The sequence below is a fragment of the Malus sylvestris genome, chromosome 4, assembly GCF_916048215.2.
Source record: "Malus sylvestris chromosome 4, drMalSylv7.2, whole genome shotgun sequence".
Taxonomy (NCBI): Eukaryota; Viridiplantae; Streptophyta; class Magnoliopsida; order Rosales; family Rosaceae; genus Malus; species Malus sylvestris.
This window is the reverse complement of record NC_062263.1, coordinates 10,755,719-10,773,109: the sequence shown is the minus strand read 5'-3', so window position 1 is coordinate 10,773,109 and position 17,391 is coordinate 10,755,719. Positions and strand designations below refer to the sequence as shown.

General features: G+C 36.2%; 1 protein-coding gene and 1 long non-coding RNA gene across 2 annotated transcripts; both read left to right on the top strand.

Annotated features, from left to right (window-relative positions):
• Positions 1-9,256: 9,256 nt before the first annotated feature.
• On the top strand, positions 9,257-14,732 carry LOC126619248 (FAM10 family protein At4g22670). The gene is made up of 11 exons (XM_050287559.1): positions 9,257-9,473; positions 9,589-9,640; positions 9,724-9,873; positions 9,969-10,056; positions 10,142-10,222; positions 10,348-10,412; positions 10,714-10,854; positions 12,422-12,538; positions 12,615-12,911; positions 13,105-13,162; positions 14,388-14,732. Exons 1-11 carry the CDS (start codon positions 9,364-9,366, stop codon positions 14,483-14,485), a joined length of 1,257 nt encoding a protein of 418 aa, XP_050143516.1. The 5' UTR covers positions 9,257-9,363; the 3' UTR covers positions 14,486-14,732.
• A 407-nt stretch (positions 14,733-15,139) lies between these two features.
• On the top strand, positions 15,140-17,123 carry LOC126619813 (uncharacterized). The gene is made up of 2 exons (XR_007622162.1): positions 15,140-15,495; positions 16,750-17,123. It is a non-coding gene; the product is annotated as an uncharacterized LOC126619813 (long non-coding RNA).
• Positions 17,124-17,391: the final 268 nt, after the last annotated feature.

The following is a 17,391-nucleotide window of genomic DNA, read 5'->3' as shown; positions in this document are numbered from 1 at the left end:
ACTCTATGTATTATCACAAGATATGGTGGATACATCTTTGTAATAATATCCATATCTGGTTTTGGATCAAAGATGGACTAATACAAAACACATTGTAATTGTAATTGTAATTGTAACTCTTTCATGAATTGTGATGCTTTACTCCGGATCTCATTTTGCATATCTGGTGGCATTATCCTTAATTTTGCTTTTGAAATTTCTTCTAATAAAATATCATCTAATATTAAGTCTAAAGATATATTCCTAAGATAACTTTCATATCTTTCTTGTTTTTCTTTGTCACTCAGATGCTGATGTTGCTCGATGCTAGTCCATTTCAATATCTTATTCTAAAAGCTCAATCTTAATTTCTTCTATTGGCTCATTAGCCTCTTGTTCTATAGGTTCAATAACCTCTTTTTCTTTATTCTTATGCTTATCAGTTTCCAAATCTATTTTTAATTCTCTTTTCAGGATGTCACTTGCCTTCTGCTGCATTATAAGATATTGGAGTTCTTGGTTCATTTTGGTAAACTTACTAAGTAATAACTCATGGTCCCTAAAGATGACTTGGATGTTGTGCTCAAGAGAATGAATATGCTACTAGCTTTGATGGAAATTAAAATTAAAACTATCAAACTATTGTTCTAAGGCTCTAATTAATTTTTCATGACCTAGCCTCATGCTTGGCTGTTTAATTTGGATATTCCAAAATTATTTAGGAGAACCTACTGCCTATCAAAAAGTCTTGGTACTCTTGGCCTATATCTCAGAGTTGGATTTCTGATTCCTTCAACAATATTGCCATTAAAGTTGAAAGTTGGTACTGGTGGTGATGCTGGTTTGCTTATGTTATTTGGAATACATCCTATGACTGCTAAGTTTGAACTTAGGTCTACTTCAGCTGTTGCTATTGCTGCTTGTTGGTGATTATCCCATCTATCATCATATATGTATACTAATGCTTTGTGCCTACTTGTGCTCTGGTTAATCCTGTTATTCCAATTAATATTGTTCTTATATGAATCTGACTGAAATATGATTTTCTCAAATGCATAACTGCTTCCTTACTAATTAAATTAAGTGTAACTTCTTTATCAATACAGCTAACTTCATGTTGACTGATGCTACTTACAATTCTGCTTCTATTTTCAAATAAACATAATTGATACAAATTATATTTATTTTTCTGTGTTCTCTCAAAACCTCTTCTAATAAATTCTTGTGCTTCTTCTTCATTAGGATAAATATCTTCAGCTCTAACTACTTCTTTTCCCTTTTCCCTAAAGAGTTTCATTTTCTATTATCAAAAGGATTTAGCTTAGGTCTTCTAATATTACTATTTGCACTTAAAGTTAAATTTTCTAATTTGTCTTGCAAAGATGGTGGAAGTGATAAAGATGCGTTATGTAAAACTTGACTTATTTATGCTATTTGTTCTTCAACTTGATCTAATTTTTCAGCCAAACTTAAAACTAATTGAATAATTAAATTATTTTGCCTAATGAGAATATTACTATTGGATACTTGTGTTAAAAAATCTGTTAAACCTACTAGTTCTTTATCTAACTTACTAATTTCTTTCAAAGCTTCGATATATTTTCTGCTAGTTCTAGAATCAGTCATTAAACTAATAATTTATCTATTTTATTATTCAACTTATCTATTTGTTCACTCAATTCTTTTTGCACTAATTGAATTTTTTGAACTTCTAATTTTAACTGCTCAACTATTTCTAGTGATCTAAGTTCTACTTGCTTCAGTTTACTATCTATGAGGTCAACAAGCTCTTTTATCTATCTTTTGCTAGGAAACCTTTAAATATTTTTATTATTATATTCTAATTGAGATGTAATATAGTCTAAATTTTGTCTAATTGTTTTTATGGATTTTTTTCATGAAAATGCTCTAACAACTGGTTTAACAAATGATTATGATTATTATTTTCTAATTTTATATTTTTTGTTTGACTAATAATAAGATCTACAATACTATTGGCTTGTGGATTTTCTTTACTATGCAAAATATGATTATGCTTTCTCAATGGAAAATAACAAACTAAACTATTTTGGTCTAAGGTTATTTTTCTTTTTTGAGGTTCACTAATTTCTAAATTAAGATAATCTATCATAAACTATAGTCTACATTTCTCTAAAGTTACAGCCAATTGGTTTCTTAGAAATTGTCTTTCTTCTCTCAGGGTCTCTAAAACTTGATATGTTGCTCTTTTTGCTTCTAAAACTTTATGATGCACTTCTGTGTTATTATATTTACGAATAAATGAGGGATGTTCAAGATAACCAAGGTAAAACTTTTGCTTCTTCAAAATACTGCTAATTCATTTGGATATATATGCTAAGTTTCTCTTTATGCTATTTATAGTTGGATGTCTGGGACAATAAATACCTGGTGGTTGTGGCTGATAAGGTCTACAAGGACAATAATATATGTTCATACAAAATAAACAAGTGTGACATCAGTTGTGTTAATGACTTTCGTCCTCAAGGTACTTTACTATTATAATTATACTATTAAAATGCTAAACTTGGCTCTGATACCAGATTCGTGAAGCAGGCTAGGCCTGGTTAAATAGTCGGATGACCATTATAACAACTAGACATGAAACCTTGCATATGGAACTCAACATGTTTCAGTATGACGACCACTCACAGTACAAGTATAAGGCCTTAACGGTTGAACTCAGAGGTAAGAAAAACTCAGAGGTACCCTGGTTAATGTCCAGTTATTTGTATGACAAGCATTCAACTAAAACAGAGTGCTCGAACAAAGTATGATCGTCAATTTTGCAGGTTAATAATATAACTACAATAATATTTCCTTGTTTTAGACTAGAAGTCTAATTAAACAAACACACTAAAGAAAGAAAAGAAAGCTTACATAAGACTTGGAGATTGCTTGAATATGTACACTTGAACTTTTATTGATATATGAAATGTTTACAAAGATAGTTGTTTACAAGAAAGTGTGTATAAGGATGCTATGAAGACTACAGATGCTTGAGAGTATGAAGATGGTGTGAGTATATGGTGAGAGTAAGGTGTTCAGGTGTTAGGATGTTGAGAGGTATCTATTTACAATGAATGAAACTTCACTTATATAGGCTGAATCAGGATACAATGGTATTAAAATTATTTATAAATAAACGGTGTGGACACCTCTTTGGTACTGGTCATTTGTCATTATGCTTTTACTGTTGATGAAATTGTCAGCATTGTTTATGAAACGTGGCTTGATTTTTGGTTTGCATGTGAACTTGCTTGTCTCCTTTTGCATGTGAATTTGTTGCATGGTTTGTCTCCTAGTACCCAACTTTTGCATGTGATACCCTTAAAATACTCTATCCCTTGTCTTCTTTTACATGCCCATTTTGTGTATTATTGAATTGTTTCGTCCTTATGATTAAAATGAAACTTTTGAGAGTGTTTTGGTTAGTTTTCCATAAAATATAACCAAAAATCCAAACTTTCTTAGAAAACCTCCAAACTCCCATGAATTTACAATTTTTTATTCCCCATTGCAAATGCATTGCAATTATTGTCCAATAAAAAGAAGTGAATATTGTTGAAGGTGCATGGACTAAAAGATATTTAATTAGGAGACTGAGTAACACAAAGAAAGAATTTTTTTTATGGGTTTTCACAAAACTTGACAACCCCAACTTATGGAGAATGGCTTTTATTATATGGGTATACAATTATTGTGGTGTTTCGTGCCAATAATACAATGTCATTACAAATGTTGTAAATAAGTGTCATTGATAGTATAACGTATAACTGGTCCAGGACATCACCTCTGAAAGCATAAAGGTTTAGTTATTTATAGTAGATATTCAAAAACCAACCATAGTTGAGTTAATGTCCATCAAGGTTCCCACAAATTTTGGTTTGCTATGGGAAAAAATGTGCAACTTTATTTTAACTTGAAGTCTGAAAGAAAATAACATATAAAGCATTTCAAGATTGGCATGACAATCCTGTAACAACTCTCTGATCTCAGGAAGCCCAACCTTGGCAAACATTAATAATTAAAAGAAAGAATAACCTAGTTCATAAAAGAGCCTATTTTGTATTAAGTTAGGTAGATTATGTAACACCATTGACCATCATTTGGTTCCAACTCCAGTGCCTTCTTGACGCTTTCAACTGCGGCGTCAATGTCATTAAGTGTCATATACGTCTACAGCCAGTTAGATCATAAACAGCAACCATAAGGCTTTATGAATTTTCTTACCAATTAAAGATTATTACCTAGCCTTGGCAAAACAAAGCCATCACATTATCTTCCCAATCACGCCAAGCAAAGTCTATGTCCAATCACACAAAGCCTTCACCTATTTGTGCCAAGTGTTAAACAAAAAGAAATCATAAACACAATATGTGACAATAGTAAAAAGATTGATAGGTTAGCTCGCTTAAGTCTAAAACCTATCATGAGATTGCAAAGTTTTGTATGAGCAAATTTACTATAAGAAATAGCTCGAAACAGCTTGAGTTCGGTATCGGGCTCTGCTCCTTTTGAATGAATCAAGCATGCCATATGAAAACCATAATAGAAAGGCAGCACATTTACACAATAATACATATAATTTTCATTTTCAATAGTTTAGCATTTTTTTTGTTAGATGATCAATCTACACACACATAGATATGCATATGTACATGGATATATATATAACATAGAAAATAAACATAACTAAAGATAAGGACCACCACCAAAATTGAACGGATAATGAAATTACCTTTGACATATCACCTCTTTCCCATATCTAATGCTATGTCATAAGTCCCTAAAGTAGCAACTGCCTGAAACATGAAGAAAACCAGAACATAATACCTCACTCAGTATTATGCAAGTTCCCAAGAGTAGTCCCCCACCTCATGACCCCACTCAGTATTATGCAAGTTCCCAAGAGTGGTCCACCACCTCATAACCTAATGCTAAACTACAAATGTAATTCAACTTGACCATCAAATTACACATTCACCAACCAGAAATCAAAAGCCAAAAGTATGGACATTCATTAAAAGGGCATGTAAATAAGAAATGGAAAAGGAATCTGATTTCGGTTTCTTGAGAAGCAAAGGGAATAAAGCAACGAACACACAGACAAATGAACATGGTGAAAATCAATCAAAATCCACTTAACCTTACTCTATCACCTAGAAAAAGAAATGACAAATATCAATGCGACAAATCAAAAGGCAAACATATTGGAAGGTGTCGAATCCTTCTTCACAAATCCCTCAAGCTTTCCACAGATATCATCGATGTCTTTTAAATGAGGAGCTGAGTTGAAAAATGACTTGATTTCGGCACCTAGTGTTTCTTTTTGAACTTCCAACTCATTTGATAAAGCCATTTGAGATTGCCCTATAGCCAATTCCTTGTCAAAACCCACAAAAAAATCTCAATTTTCACTTAAAAAAAATTGGACTCGCCCCGTATCTGCCCCGAACCGTGATTAACCATCTTGACCCGTGGGTCCTCTACCCGTTTGCCCATCCCTAGAGAGCACGAGAGACAAACTTAAATTAAAATATTACAACTGAAACATGCACTAATCTAAGATATTACAAACTTAGGCGTTTTGTTTTGGAATTGACAATTTTACTCTAACACTTTTCTAAATTTTCAAACACTTAGAGATTAATTAGGGCGGTGACTAACTGCCTAGCGCCTAGACAGAGCTTAAGCAAAGTTAGGCGGAGATTTTTAGGACAATGATATTTACAGCAATAGGGCGCTTAAGAGACCTGTTCTCTTCAAAGATCCCAAGCCCTGCCGAGCCCAATGAGTTGTGTGAGCTGGAATTGCCGGGGGCTTGGGAACCTGTGGGCAATTCAGGCGCTTAAAAGACTTTTTCTCTTCAAAGATCCCATGGTGATTTTTCTGTGCGAAACAAAAAGCTCAAAGAAGCGAATGGAGAGGTTAAAATCATAGTTGAACTTTGATTTTGTGTTTACAGTTCCAAGCTCGGGAAGGTCTGGGGGTTTATGCGCAATGTGGAAAGGGGAGGCGAACTTGTTGCTGAGATTGTTTTCGTCAAATCATATTGACTCGGAGGTGGGAGGAATATGAGATGATATTCACTGGCGACTTACATTCTTTTATGGCTATCCAGCAGAGTCTGATAGACATAAATCATGGAGTTTGCTCCAAAGGCTGAGGGAGAACTCGGATCTACCATGGTGTTGCATAGGTGATTTCAATGAGATTTTGTGTACTGAAGAACATGAAAGAGGTGATGTGAGAAGTGATTGACAAATGAAAGGGTTTCGGAATGCCTTAGTAAGTTGCCAATTATAGGATTTGGGGTATGTTGGAAATAAATTTACTTGGGTGACTACCAGGTGTAGGGGAATTAAAGTCAGATTAGATAGAGTTGTAGCATCACAAATATGGGTGGATATTTTTTTTGGGTTTTCGAGTCTCTCATCTGAAACTGAATTCATCAGACCATATCCCTATACTGCTGGAATGGTTGCCAAAGAATAATGTTAGATTCAAAAAAACATTTCGATATAAGGAAATGTGGTTGATGAAGGAGGGTTGGGTAGTGGTGGTGCAACAAGGATGGGCAGCAGAGGTCTGTGGTTCACCAATGTTTCGAGTTACGGTGAAGATTAAGGCAACAAGACTACATTTGGCTACTTGGGCAAAAACAACGAAAAGATTAATTCTGGGGGAAATCTCTAGAACGAAAGATAAGTTGAATGCCATGTTTGGTATGCCTTTTAATGAAACTACTATTGCATAACGGCACGAATTGAACAATTAGTTGCAAGCTTTGTTGGCGCAAAAAGAAGCGTTTTGGAGGCAGAGATCCAAGGAAAATTGGTTACAGCTTGGGGATCAAAATACAAAAATTTTTCACCAAAAGGCTAATCGTAGGCAACATAGGAATGCTTTGCCAAGGTTGTATGATGAGGCAGGGCAGATAAGAGGGGACTGGAGAAGGTGGTTGTTGACTACTTCACCAATTTGTTTGATTCTTATGGTGTGACGGATGTGTTGGAAATTATGAGGGTGGTGACACCCAAAGTCTCGGCTGAGATGAACCAGGAGCTGCTCCGACAAGTATCCAATGAGGAGGTTAAGAAGGCGTTGTTTCAAATGCATCCGACAAAAGCTTCGGGGCCTGACGGTATGTCATCGGGTTTTTATCAGAAGCATTCGTAGATAGTTGGGCAGGATGTGTGTGATGGGGTAAGGCATATTCTTTTGTTGGGTTATATGCTTAATAAAATCAATTATACCCATGTCACTTTGATTCCGAAGAAGGTTGATCCCTCTGCGATGAATGAATTAAGGCTGATTAGTCTTTGTAACGTAATTTATAAGATTTGCTTAAAGGTTCTTACCAACCGACTGAAAGTTATCCTCCCGGAAATTATTTCACCATCGCAAAGTGCTTTTATCCCCGGAAGGCTAATCTCGGATAATTGTTTGGTTGCTTCAGGGATTGCTCATTATATGCATAGAAAGAATAATGGGTGGAATGGTGTCATGGTGTCATGGCGTTGAAATTAGATATCAGTAAGGCCTATGATCATATTGAATGGTGCTTTTTGGAGTAAATTATTAAAAGGTTGGGCTTTGTAGAGAAATGGATACAATGGATAATGATGTGTGTGTCTACATTATCTTATTCATTCAAATTGAATGGGGAGCCTGTGGGGTTAGTGTATCCTAATAGGGGTATTCATCAAGGAGATCCCCTTTCGCCGTTTCTATTTGTTTTATGTACAGATGGATTATCGACTTTATTTGATTCTTGGGAAGCACAAGGTCGAATCTAGGGGGGCCAAGTATTTAAAGGGGCACCAAGTGTGCATTATTTGTTATTTGCGGATGATAGTTTTATTTTTGCAAGGAGTTCTTTGCAGGTGAAAGAGTTACTGCGTACATATGAAAGGGCATTTGGGCAAGCGGTTAATCTGTCCAAAAGTTATGTGGCGTTCAGTAGGAACCTATCGGAGGTGGATGCACAATTGTTGGCCGATTGTTTAGGGATGGCATAGGTGGATTATCATGAGCGTTATCTTGGTCTACTAGTGTTTATTGGTAAATCCAAGAAGGATGCTTTTGCTTGTATTAAAGATAGATTGTGGAAAACGTTGTATGGATGGAGAGGTTCGTTATTGAGTAGTGCAAGCAAAGAGATATTAATAAAAATGGTTGCTCAGACAGTGCCTTTGTACACAATGCAGACATTCTTGCTACCTAAGTCCTTTTGTGATGAACTAAACCAAATGGTAGCCCAGCTTTGGTGGGGAAGAGAAGGGGGAAAACGGAGAATACATTGGGTGAAATGGCAACGGTTGTGTAAACCGAAGAGTGAAGGGGGTTTGGGATTTAAAGATTTATATGCTTTCAACCTCGCTTTGCTTGCAAAGCAAGGGTGGAGAATACTACAACAACCTAACTCTCTGGTGGCAAGAATATTTAAAGCCCGCTATTATCATAATTCTGAGTTCTTACGGGCTCCAGTCAAATCAAACTCGTCCTACTGTTAGCGTAATGTGGTGACATCTAGAACTATTATTTGTTGTGGTGCTTGATGGATGGTGGGGGATGGTCTACGAATACATATTTAGGGGGATAATTGGCTGCCACGAGACCATTTTTATAAAGTGCTGAGCCCGAAACCGGTGAAGGTTCATCTAGAGCTCACGGTGAGCTTTTTGTTGGTAGAGGATGAAGGGGTTATGTGGAATGCTAATTTGGTTCGTAGGTGGTTCTTGGTGGAAGGGGATGCACTGTTGGTCACTTCTGCAATTCAAAATGCATAAACAGCAATTCATGGGCACTATGGACATATATTTGATGATACTAGGCGGCTTTTGTAGGATTTCAAGCAATGGAAAATCACCTTTCGACGACGAGAGATGAATAGGGTGGCCCACCGCCTTGCACGGTTTAGTCTCACTGTTGATCACCTAGTTTCTTGGCTTGAAAAACCTCTTGATGTAATTTCTAATTTATTATTGGAGGATAGTACTAGTAGTTAATTTGATGCGGAACACTCTTTTTCCCTTTGTTTGGGTTGAAAACCCTGACAAAGTTTTTATCGAGGCCCATTGTAAGCACCATATCCTTAGTTTGTACGTATTTCAATTTTCAATGAATATCATACTCTTAAAAAAAACAAATAAAAAAAAATTAAAATAACAGAAGCTATTAGAAGAGCCTAGTCAAGCCAAGTTTATTACAAGTCAGCCCTCGCAAACCCTAAACATAAAATACCCGACCGTAACGCAGAGAAGCAAACAAAACCTTGACAGCTCCGCTCTCACTCCTCAGAAGTTTCTCTAAGACCCTATTCTCTCTCTTCCCCTCTCTCTTTCTCTGAAACTTTTACAAATGGACGAGGCGAAGCTCAAGCAACTCAAGCATTTCGTCGAACAGTGCAAGTCCGATCCCTCCGTCCTCGCCGATCCTTCGCTCTCCTTCTTCCGCGACTACCTCGAGAGGTAACAATCCATTTCTCTTAGTATCCGATTTTTCTTTTGCAGAAACCGATTCGGTGTTTGTTTCGCTGTTGAATCGGAACGAAATTTTGAAATCGAGTTCGTTTCTTCGTTTCAGTCTCGGCGCTACTCTCCCTGCCTCTGCTCAGAAGCAAGGCGATTCCAAATCGGTACTCTTCTCTCTCTTACTTTTTGATTGTTGCGTTTTATGTTCTGTGTGTATGCGTTTTGATTGAGGGATTTCCGAGTGCAGAAGGGCTATGTCGTGGAGGAGAGCGACGACGACATGGCGGACACTGAAGCCGCTCAAGTTCATGTCGAAGAAGAGGAGGATGAGATAATCGAATCTGATGTCGAGCTCGAGGGTGACACCGTGGAGCCTGACGATGAACCTCCTCAGAAGGTTGTTTGTTAATTAATTTCAGTTTTAGTTTCTTACTTGTTAGTATGTGTATTTTCATAATTTTTGTTATGTTCATGGCTTTTATTGTTTTGCAGATGGGAGATGCATCGGTTGAGGTGACTGATGAGAACCGTGATGCTGCACAGGCAGCAAAATCTAAAGCTATGGAAGCCATTTCAGAAGGTATAGTGGATTACTAATGGTAATGTGCATGTTCGTTGTGATTTGAGGGCTTGTTTGAGGATTTGATGAATTTTGTGCAATGCAGGTAACTTGGAGGAAGCAGTTGAACATCTCACAGAGGCAATTTTGCTCAATCCTACTTCAGCAATTATGTACGGCACCAGAGGTCTGAGTTTCTAGTTCTTATATAATTATATTCAGTAGGGATTATTTTGTTTATTTGAATTTGAGAGTTGACTTCCTCTTGGTTTATTTATTTTTTCTGAATTCTGTTTACTTGTTACTTCACAGCTAGTGTGTACATCAAAATGAAAAAACCTAGTGCTGCTATCCGGGATGCCAGTGCTGCTCTTGAGGTTGTTCACATACCTTGCTTGTTTTTATACAATGATGATATTTGTTTTCCGCCCATGTAGAATTTGTTTGTATATATTCCTTGATGTATATGTAGTTTGCTCACTTGAGTTATTTAGTTAAAGTATGATTAGTCAACAACGTTATGTACTCTACTCTGCTTACTACAACCAGATAAAAATAAAATGTTTCTTTGGGCCAGGTGTGGCTTCATGTATAGTTCTGTTTGCATCAGTTTTAACTACTTGCTAGGTGTGATGTTTTGAGAAGGTGAACTTATGTTTTATGTAATCTTGATCTCAGATCAATCCTGACTCTGCTAAAGGCTACAAGTCTCGTGGGATAGCACGAGCAATGCTTGGTCATTGGGAAGAGGCTGCTAAGGATCTTCACTTGGCATCAAAGCTTGATTATGATGAAGAAATAGGTGCTGTACTTAAGAAGGTATGTCTCTCACTCTCTCTGGTTTGTCCAGTAATTGCATTATTTTGGTTGCATTTATTTATGCTGTATCATACATAGATAAGTTTGTTCTTCTCATTTGTTTGCCTCTATTTATCCTGTATCATTCATTGTTTGTGTATCTTATTCTATGTATCCAAATCAACTGCTGGCGATCACTGCAAGAAAACATGGATTTTGTGAAGAATGGTTTCGTCACATATACACTGAACTTCGTCGCATATACCTATATGTGACGAATTTCCATGCGTCACTACTATACAGCGTCGCCTATAGTTGACATGATGATTTTTTTCATTCGTCACGTATTGGCTCTATATGTGACTCCTCACACATTCCCAGATCGAATTCCATGCTTGAACCAAATATGCGATGCTTTGGGTGCCACTTATTCCTCGAATGCGTGATGACTATGCTTTTGTCACATACTGTATTGGATTTCATTTTTCTTGTAATGCTTTTTCTCATTTAATTATTTTCATAATTTTTCCTGATAATTAATCTATAATTAAAACTTTGATTCTAGTGAACCAAGCAAATGAATAAAATGAAATACATCACAATCACACTTTATGTATCAATAGAAGTATTTGTTACATTAGTAACATGTTTAATAAACTAAACATTCACAAAGGGAATAAATGTCATTTTGAAACAATAAAGTAATGAAAAACAGTCCTAAAACAAACCTAAGTCTCCCATTATCTTTTAGAATTAGACTACATGAAACTTGACTGGACTATGAAGACTCTTGCGCTGTTGCTACTGGTTGTTGGAGGGCGCAAGTAACTTGGCCAACAAAAATTTCTCATAAACCTGCAGAGATACAATAGAAAAAAATTGAGCATTATTACACATGCAATAGCAAACAAAGATATGTCAAAACTTAATGAAAACCCAACTTGAACAAACCATTCCTAAAAACAATAAAGACCAAAATCCTCAATTCCCAAATGATGACTAGGTAATAAAGCAAAGCAACCGAACTCAGTAAGAAACTCAAAGATTTCAACTAAATCTCAAAACAAGAATCCGTTAAAACAAAAAGCTTTCAGCATGCAGCTAATTCTTCATAGGAGCAAATAATAGGGAGATAAGTCAGCCAACAAGCTATCAACCTGTAAATGAAAATTAGTACAAAAAAAGAAAAAAAGAAGAAGAAATTCATTCAGGCTAATTGTAACTTTGCCAACACAAATTCCTCACAAACCCGTGTACAAGAGAAAAAAAAATATCAAATAACAAAACCAGTAAAAAATAGTTTTAAGCAGACGCAATTTAATTATATGCTTAGATTGCAAATTGTCTAATTTTCAGTTTACGAACTTTACAAACTTTACTGTGCCTAAGAAGAACTAATAAAACAGAGAATTGGTAACTTATTACTAGTTAACTGCATTTTGGAAATAATATTAGTATCGTATTACTATTAAATAATGAAATTTCTTGAAAGTCAATTATTGTGGGTTAACTCTACGAAATGAAAATTGTCTGTGTTCGTGTTTTAGAGTTTCCTTTTTTCACCTAATGGCAACTCCTCCAATTGTAGGTTGAACCAAATGTGCACAGGATTGAGGAACACCGTCGCAAATATGATAGGCTTCGCAAAGAAAGAGAGGACAAAAGGATTGAGCGTGAGAGACAACGTCGCCGTGCTGAAGCTCAGGTAAGGATCTTGAAGTCCATTCCAATGAAAAGATTGTCTATTTTATTTTTGGCTCATTTGGTCCATTCTTTTCAAGGCTGCATATGAGAAGGCTAAGAAGCAAGAGCAATCATCTTCTAGTAGAAGGTCTGGAGGCATGCCTGGTGGCTTTCCAGCAGGCATGGGTGGAGGATTTCCAGGAGGAATGCCTGGTATGCCCGGTGGCTTTCCAGCAGGCATGGGTGGGGGGTTTCCAGGAGGAATGCCTGGAGGGTTTCCAGCCGGCATGGGTGGCGGCTTTCCAGGAGGTGCATCTGGAGGTGCACCTGGAGGTTTCCCCGGTACCGCGCCAGGAGGGGTGCCTGGAAATGTTGATTTTAGCAAAATATTGAATGTAAGTATGTCGGTTCATGATTCAATTTTAATATTAAATATGTTCCTGAAATCAGTGACTGTTGGTGGTAATGATGTTTTATTGGAATTATCGTACCGTCAGACAGATTGTTTCTCTTATCTATATTGAACATTTGGTGCGCTTTAAGAAATTAATTTACAAATTTAAATTGTCTTTGTTGCAATGTGTGTAGGACCCTGAACTGATGAATGCATTTAGTGATCCAGAAGTCATGGATGCTCTTCAAGACGGTACTGTCTCTATTCTTTTTATTTTTGCTTTGCATCGATATTTTCTTCCTTATGAAAACAATTCCTTCTACCAAGTTGTTGACTTTTGATAGTGAATGCCTAGTTCTTGTGATTAAACTGGTTATGTCAATACATGGAAACTTGTAATTCAAATATTGAACTTGTATTTTTGGAGTTGAAACATAATAAATAAAATAAACCAAACACTAAAAAGTTCAAAATTTATGGTTGAACGCTCAAACCCTTTGGTTTTTTGGATGACATATTACGAATTGAGGACTGTTCATTATTCTTCTTTTTGTATAATGTTTTGGTACTGCTAACCACACACCCCTCTCAATTTTCTTCCGTTGGATCGAATGATTAGAAAGATGATCAATGGCCTAAAATTAACAAGGGTGTGTGGGAGGCAAAATTGAGTGTGTGAATGGCACTATCCTAATGTCATGTGCTTGTTTCCACAAGACATTATAATTTAGAAAAAATACTAACGTGTAGCGATATTGTCATGAAATTCTCCTGTAGTTTGCTAATGTCATTGTTTGGGTTTACATGCTACAGAATGTGCAGTGATATTGTCTAGTTAGCACTACTTAGAAAAACAGAAGTAATAGAGATTTTAGGGTTATATTTGTGTTATTTTTTATTTTGAAAGTGTTGGATACATGTACTGGGAATTTTTAATACAGATTGTTAAGTAAGACTAGAAGGAAGTGGGTTAGTTGAGAGAAGAAAGATAAGAGTTGAAGTAGGAACCCAAATGGAAGTACAATGACCATACTCTTATTGAATCTGTCCACAAAGTCGCTTAAAACTTTGGACTCTGATGTATATATCAAGCAACCGAAAGAATCACTTTTTGAAATACAGATAAATCATCGTTCCCCACCCCAATTTTCGTAAAATGTTATGTTGAACGTCTGGTTACTGTTGAACCATTGTGAATTCATATCTTCTGATGTATTTAGATTGAGTGTCTGGTCTTTCATTTGCTTGGTCGGCTTCTTACTTCATTATTTACTCATAATGTCCCAAAATCTTTCTGCTAACTGATTTGTCCAAGTAACGGATTTAATTTTATAGTTTGGTTCTAGCTCTTGATGTTCTCATATGCATTAAGATTGAAGCTAGAGATTCTACGTGTTATAGGATCAGGGTACTGAGATTTGATAGCAATGGAGTTTCCTACGTGCCTGACCGTAATTGGTTTGATTGGTTTTTGCAGTAATGAAGAACCCTGCTAATCTAGCAAAGCATCAAGCAAATCCAAAGGTGGCTCCTATTATTGCAAAGATGATGAGCAAATTTGCTGGACCGAAGTGAAAGTTGCCGAGTTGTAACGATGTTTTAGGGAGACGGAAGTTTTAATACTTTTGGGTTGGGGATACTAGTTGACAAATGTGTGGTTGGTTTATGAGCTGGTTTCACGTGGGATAGCTTGACAAAATTCTCTGCTTCTCTTACCTTAACTTTTACGACAATGCTTATATATCGTTACCTTAACGTGTTTAACCGCGTTACCATTGCCTTTCGGCAATTTTATCATATATATCGATAAGGGTTTCAGATTCTTCTCTTCTCAAACCTTCTTACTGAAGGGTTACATGGGTCAACCGTCAATTAATTTGCCCTTATACATTCAACTCGGAGAATGAAGGCTACTTGTTTAGTCTGCTCGGGTATTGGTATGGAGAATTGTGAGAGCATAGCACGTGTATTAATTGTCAACTTAAAAAAAAAAAGAGGACAAAAAGCTGGTAGGAGTTTTGGTGTTTGGTAAACTTTGAAAAACAGCTTTATTTCAAAGTTTGGGGTGAAAATAAGCCCAAAATCAGAAGCTGCTATTTGCAGCTTCAAAAAACAGCTTATTTTCAAAAACACGGGTGAACAGTGGGATGGGAGATTGAGAGGGAAAGAGGGGTGGGAAGAGCAAAGGGATGAGGGTATGGGTGTCGAGAAAAACAATTGGGGATGGAGGGTGGGGAAAAAATTAGGGTTTGTGGAGGAAACAAGAAAAATTGAGAGAGAAGTTTGATTACTTCTCTATTCGTTTTTTTAAGAAGGTCTGCTTCTGATTTGGGTTTAGGTAAAGGATAATTTCTTATAAAGCTTTACTCTGCTTCTGATCTGTGAACTGTGCTTCTGATTTGTCATGCGCCTTTCCCTCGTCTCTTGCGATTCTCGTTTGGTTTGGGCTCTTTTTGTTTGACCACTACGGATTAAACCCTGTTTAAGACACGCTATCCTGTTCGTGCATATTTTTTCACCACAAAGTTGCTAGTACGGTACATTCTATGTGGGAATGCATAACTACTACAGAAGATGTAGATGGTGTAAGTTTACCTTTTATGGTTAGATAGCTTATATGATGTTAATAAAGGTAGATTTGTTTTGCCGAGTCAATTTGTGGATGAGAAATTCGTATTACTTTTGCATCACTCTCGCATGGTACTGAATGACAGGTTTGGCCGAACTTAAAAATCTTAGCCGACCTTTCAATATAATTGGGCAAACTGGGTGTCTGTTTAAGTGTGACCTGATGGTTTTATAAAACGTCGTTCTTCTTTTTAATCTAACAACGATGGGTGATATGCACTAGTTTACGCATGAGAGCAATTCTGTACATTTCTTAATCACAGTATGCTCTGTTACTGCATCCAACTTTTATTTCTAATGTTGGGTACTTCCCTTGTCGGTGCCTTCATATGTGAGAATGATAACCTGTGTTTTCTCTGTCGTAATAGCCATGGCAAAGTCTCTCGCTTCTTCAAATTTGTTCTAGTTAACAAAGGGTCTTGCATGTTTCTTTGGTCCTTTTTATTATATGTTTTCTCTTCTGTTCAAACTCACTTCCACTTAATGAAATCATTTCTCAATAGCATTAACTAGTAATTTTCGATTTCATCATGTACCATAGCATTTATCATCATCATCTCTTTGTTTGTTTAGTAGGAGAAAATGTGTTGTCTTTCCTTTAGCTTGATCCAGTTTCTTTTGGGTAAGGATTCTAAACATATTTAATTGTGGGAATGCATGTTTTATTCCTTGCCAAAATTTGTGTCTCAATGATTGTCATTGTATATTTATGATGACATCAACCTAATGAATATTTTAATTTTAATTTCTACAAAAACATGGGTAACTATTGATAGAAAAGTATGTGTCTAACCTGACTTTAACTTATAAATGTTTATCACCACATTCGAAATTGTCTGTGATGATAAAAAATAGAATCTTTAGGTGCATATAGGCATGGTAGTTTTTGTCTTGCCTCTTGCACTTGAGTTTAAATGCTTTCGTAGTAGCCACCATGTCATTCATTTGCTTTTTTTTTTTTGGTATTTTTCTTTGTAATACTTATAATTTAGAAAATAAATGGAAGAATGCTATCACACGTAATCCTGCATATTTGTAGTAGCCACCTTGTCATTCTGGAATAATTCTGGTTTAATGGGAGGGTTTTGATGCTTCATTATTGTTATTCTGCCTTTACCTGCATATGTTTTGATGAAATAAAGGCTGATCAGAGCTTGCTGTCATAGCTCTCTCAGTATGACAACAAGATTACTAATTATTCACCTATGCAGGAAATGTGAGTGACATTACCTTCTCAAACATAAATATGAGCACAAGATACTATGATCAATCCTGGTGGGGAACAGCGGAGCCAATCTACATGACCACATGTCCTCGACACTCAAAGTCAAAGAAGGGTTCAATCTCTAACCTGCTCTTCGTTAATATCACCTCAACTTCCGAGAATGGAGTATTCTTATCAGGTTCTAAAGACGGGCTTCTCAGTGATTTACGATTCATTAGCTTGTACAAACAATGAAAGAGGTGGACAGAGAGAGAGACATATTAAGAAGAAGTATTGAATAATGTCATTCTTTTGATTGTATGTTGGTGATGGATTTTGTTCAAAGTTTTTATTAGATTAAAGGCATGAAAGTTTGTTCAATTGGTCACCTACCAAGCAAAACCAATATCTAGAGTTGTTTTGTAGGTTATGGTTTAAATTTTTTTTAACCAGAATACACTACAAATTCCATTCACTCGCACTCTGAGTTGTGACAAATGCGGAGATATTCTGAACGTGAACGTGATCGTCATTTTGATGACCCCAGGAACTTTTGTGAAGAGAGCGATATTAATGATGATGATGAAGGATACCAAAATTATCAAGTTGAAGGATCACATGAGATAAAGGCAATAAAAAATAGAATAGC

Bases quoted from the DNA above. Each gene is read 5' to 3' on its own strand.
- LOC126619248 (XM_050287559.1), top strand. From the start codon at position 9,364: ATGGACGAGGCGAAGCTCAAGCAACTCAAGCATTTCGTCGAACAGTGC. The intron at 9,474-9,588 runs GTAACAATCCAT...TCTTCGTTTCAG, and splicing joins TTCCGCGACTACCTCGAGAG to TCTCGGCGCTACTCTCCCTG. The intron at 10,057-10,141 runs GTATAGTGGATT...TGTGCAATGCAG, and splicing joins TATGGAAGCCATTTCAGAAG to GTAACTTGGAGGAAGCAGTT.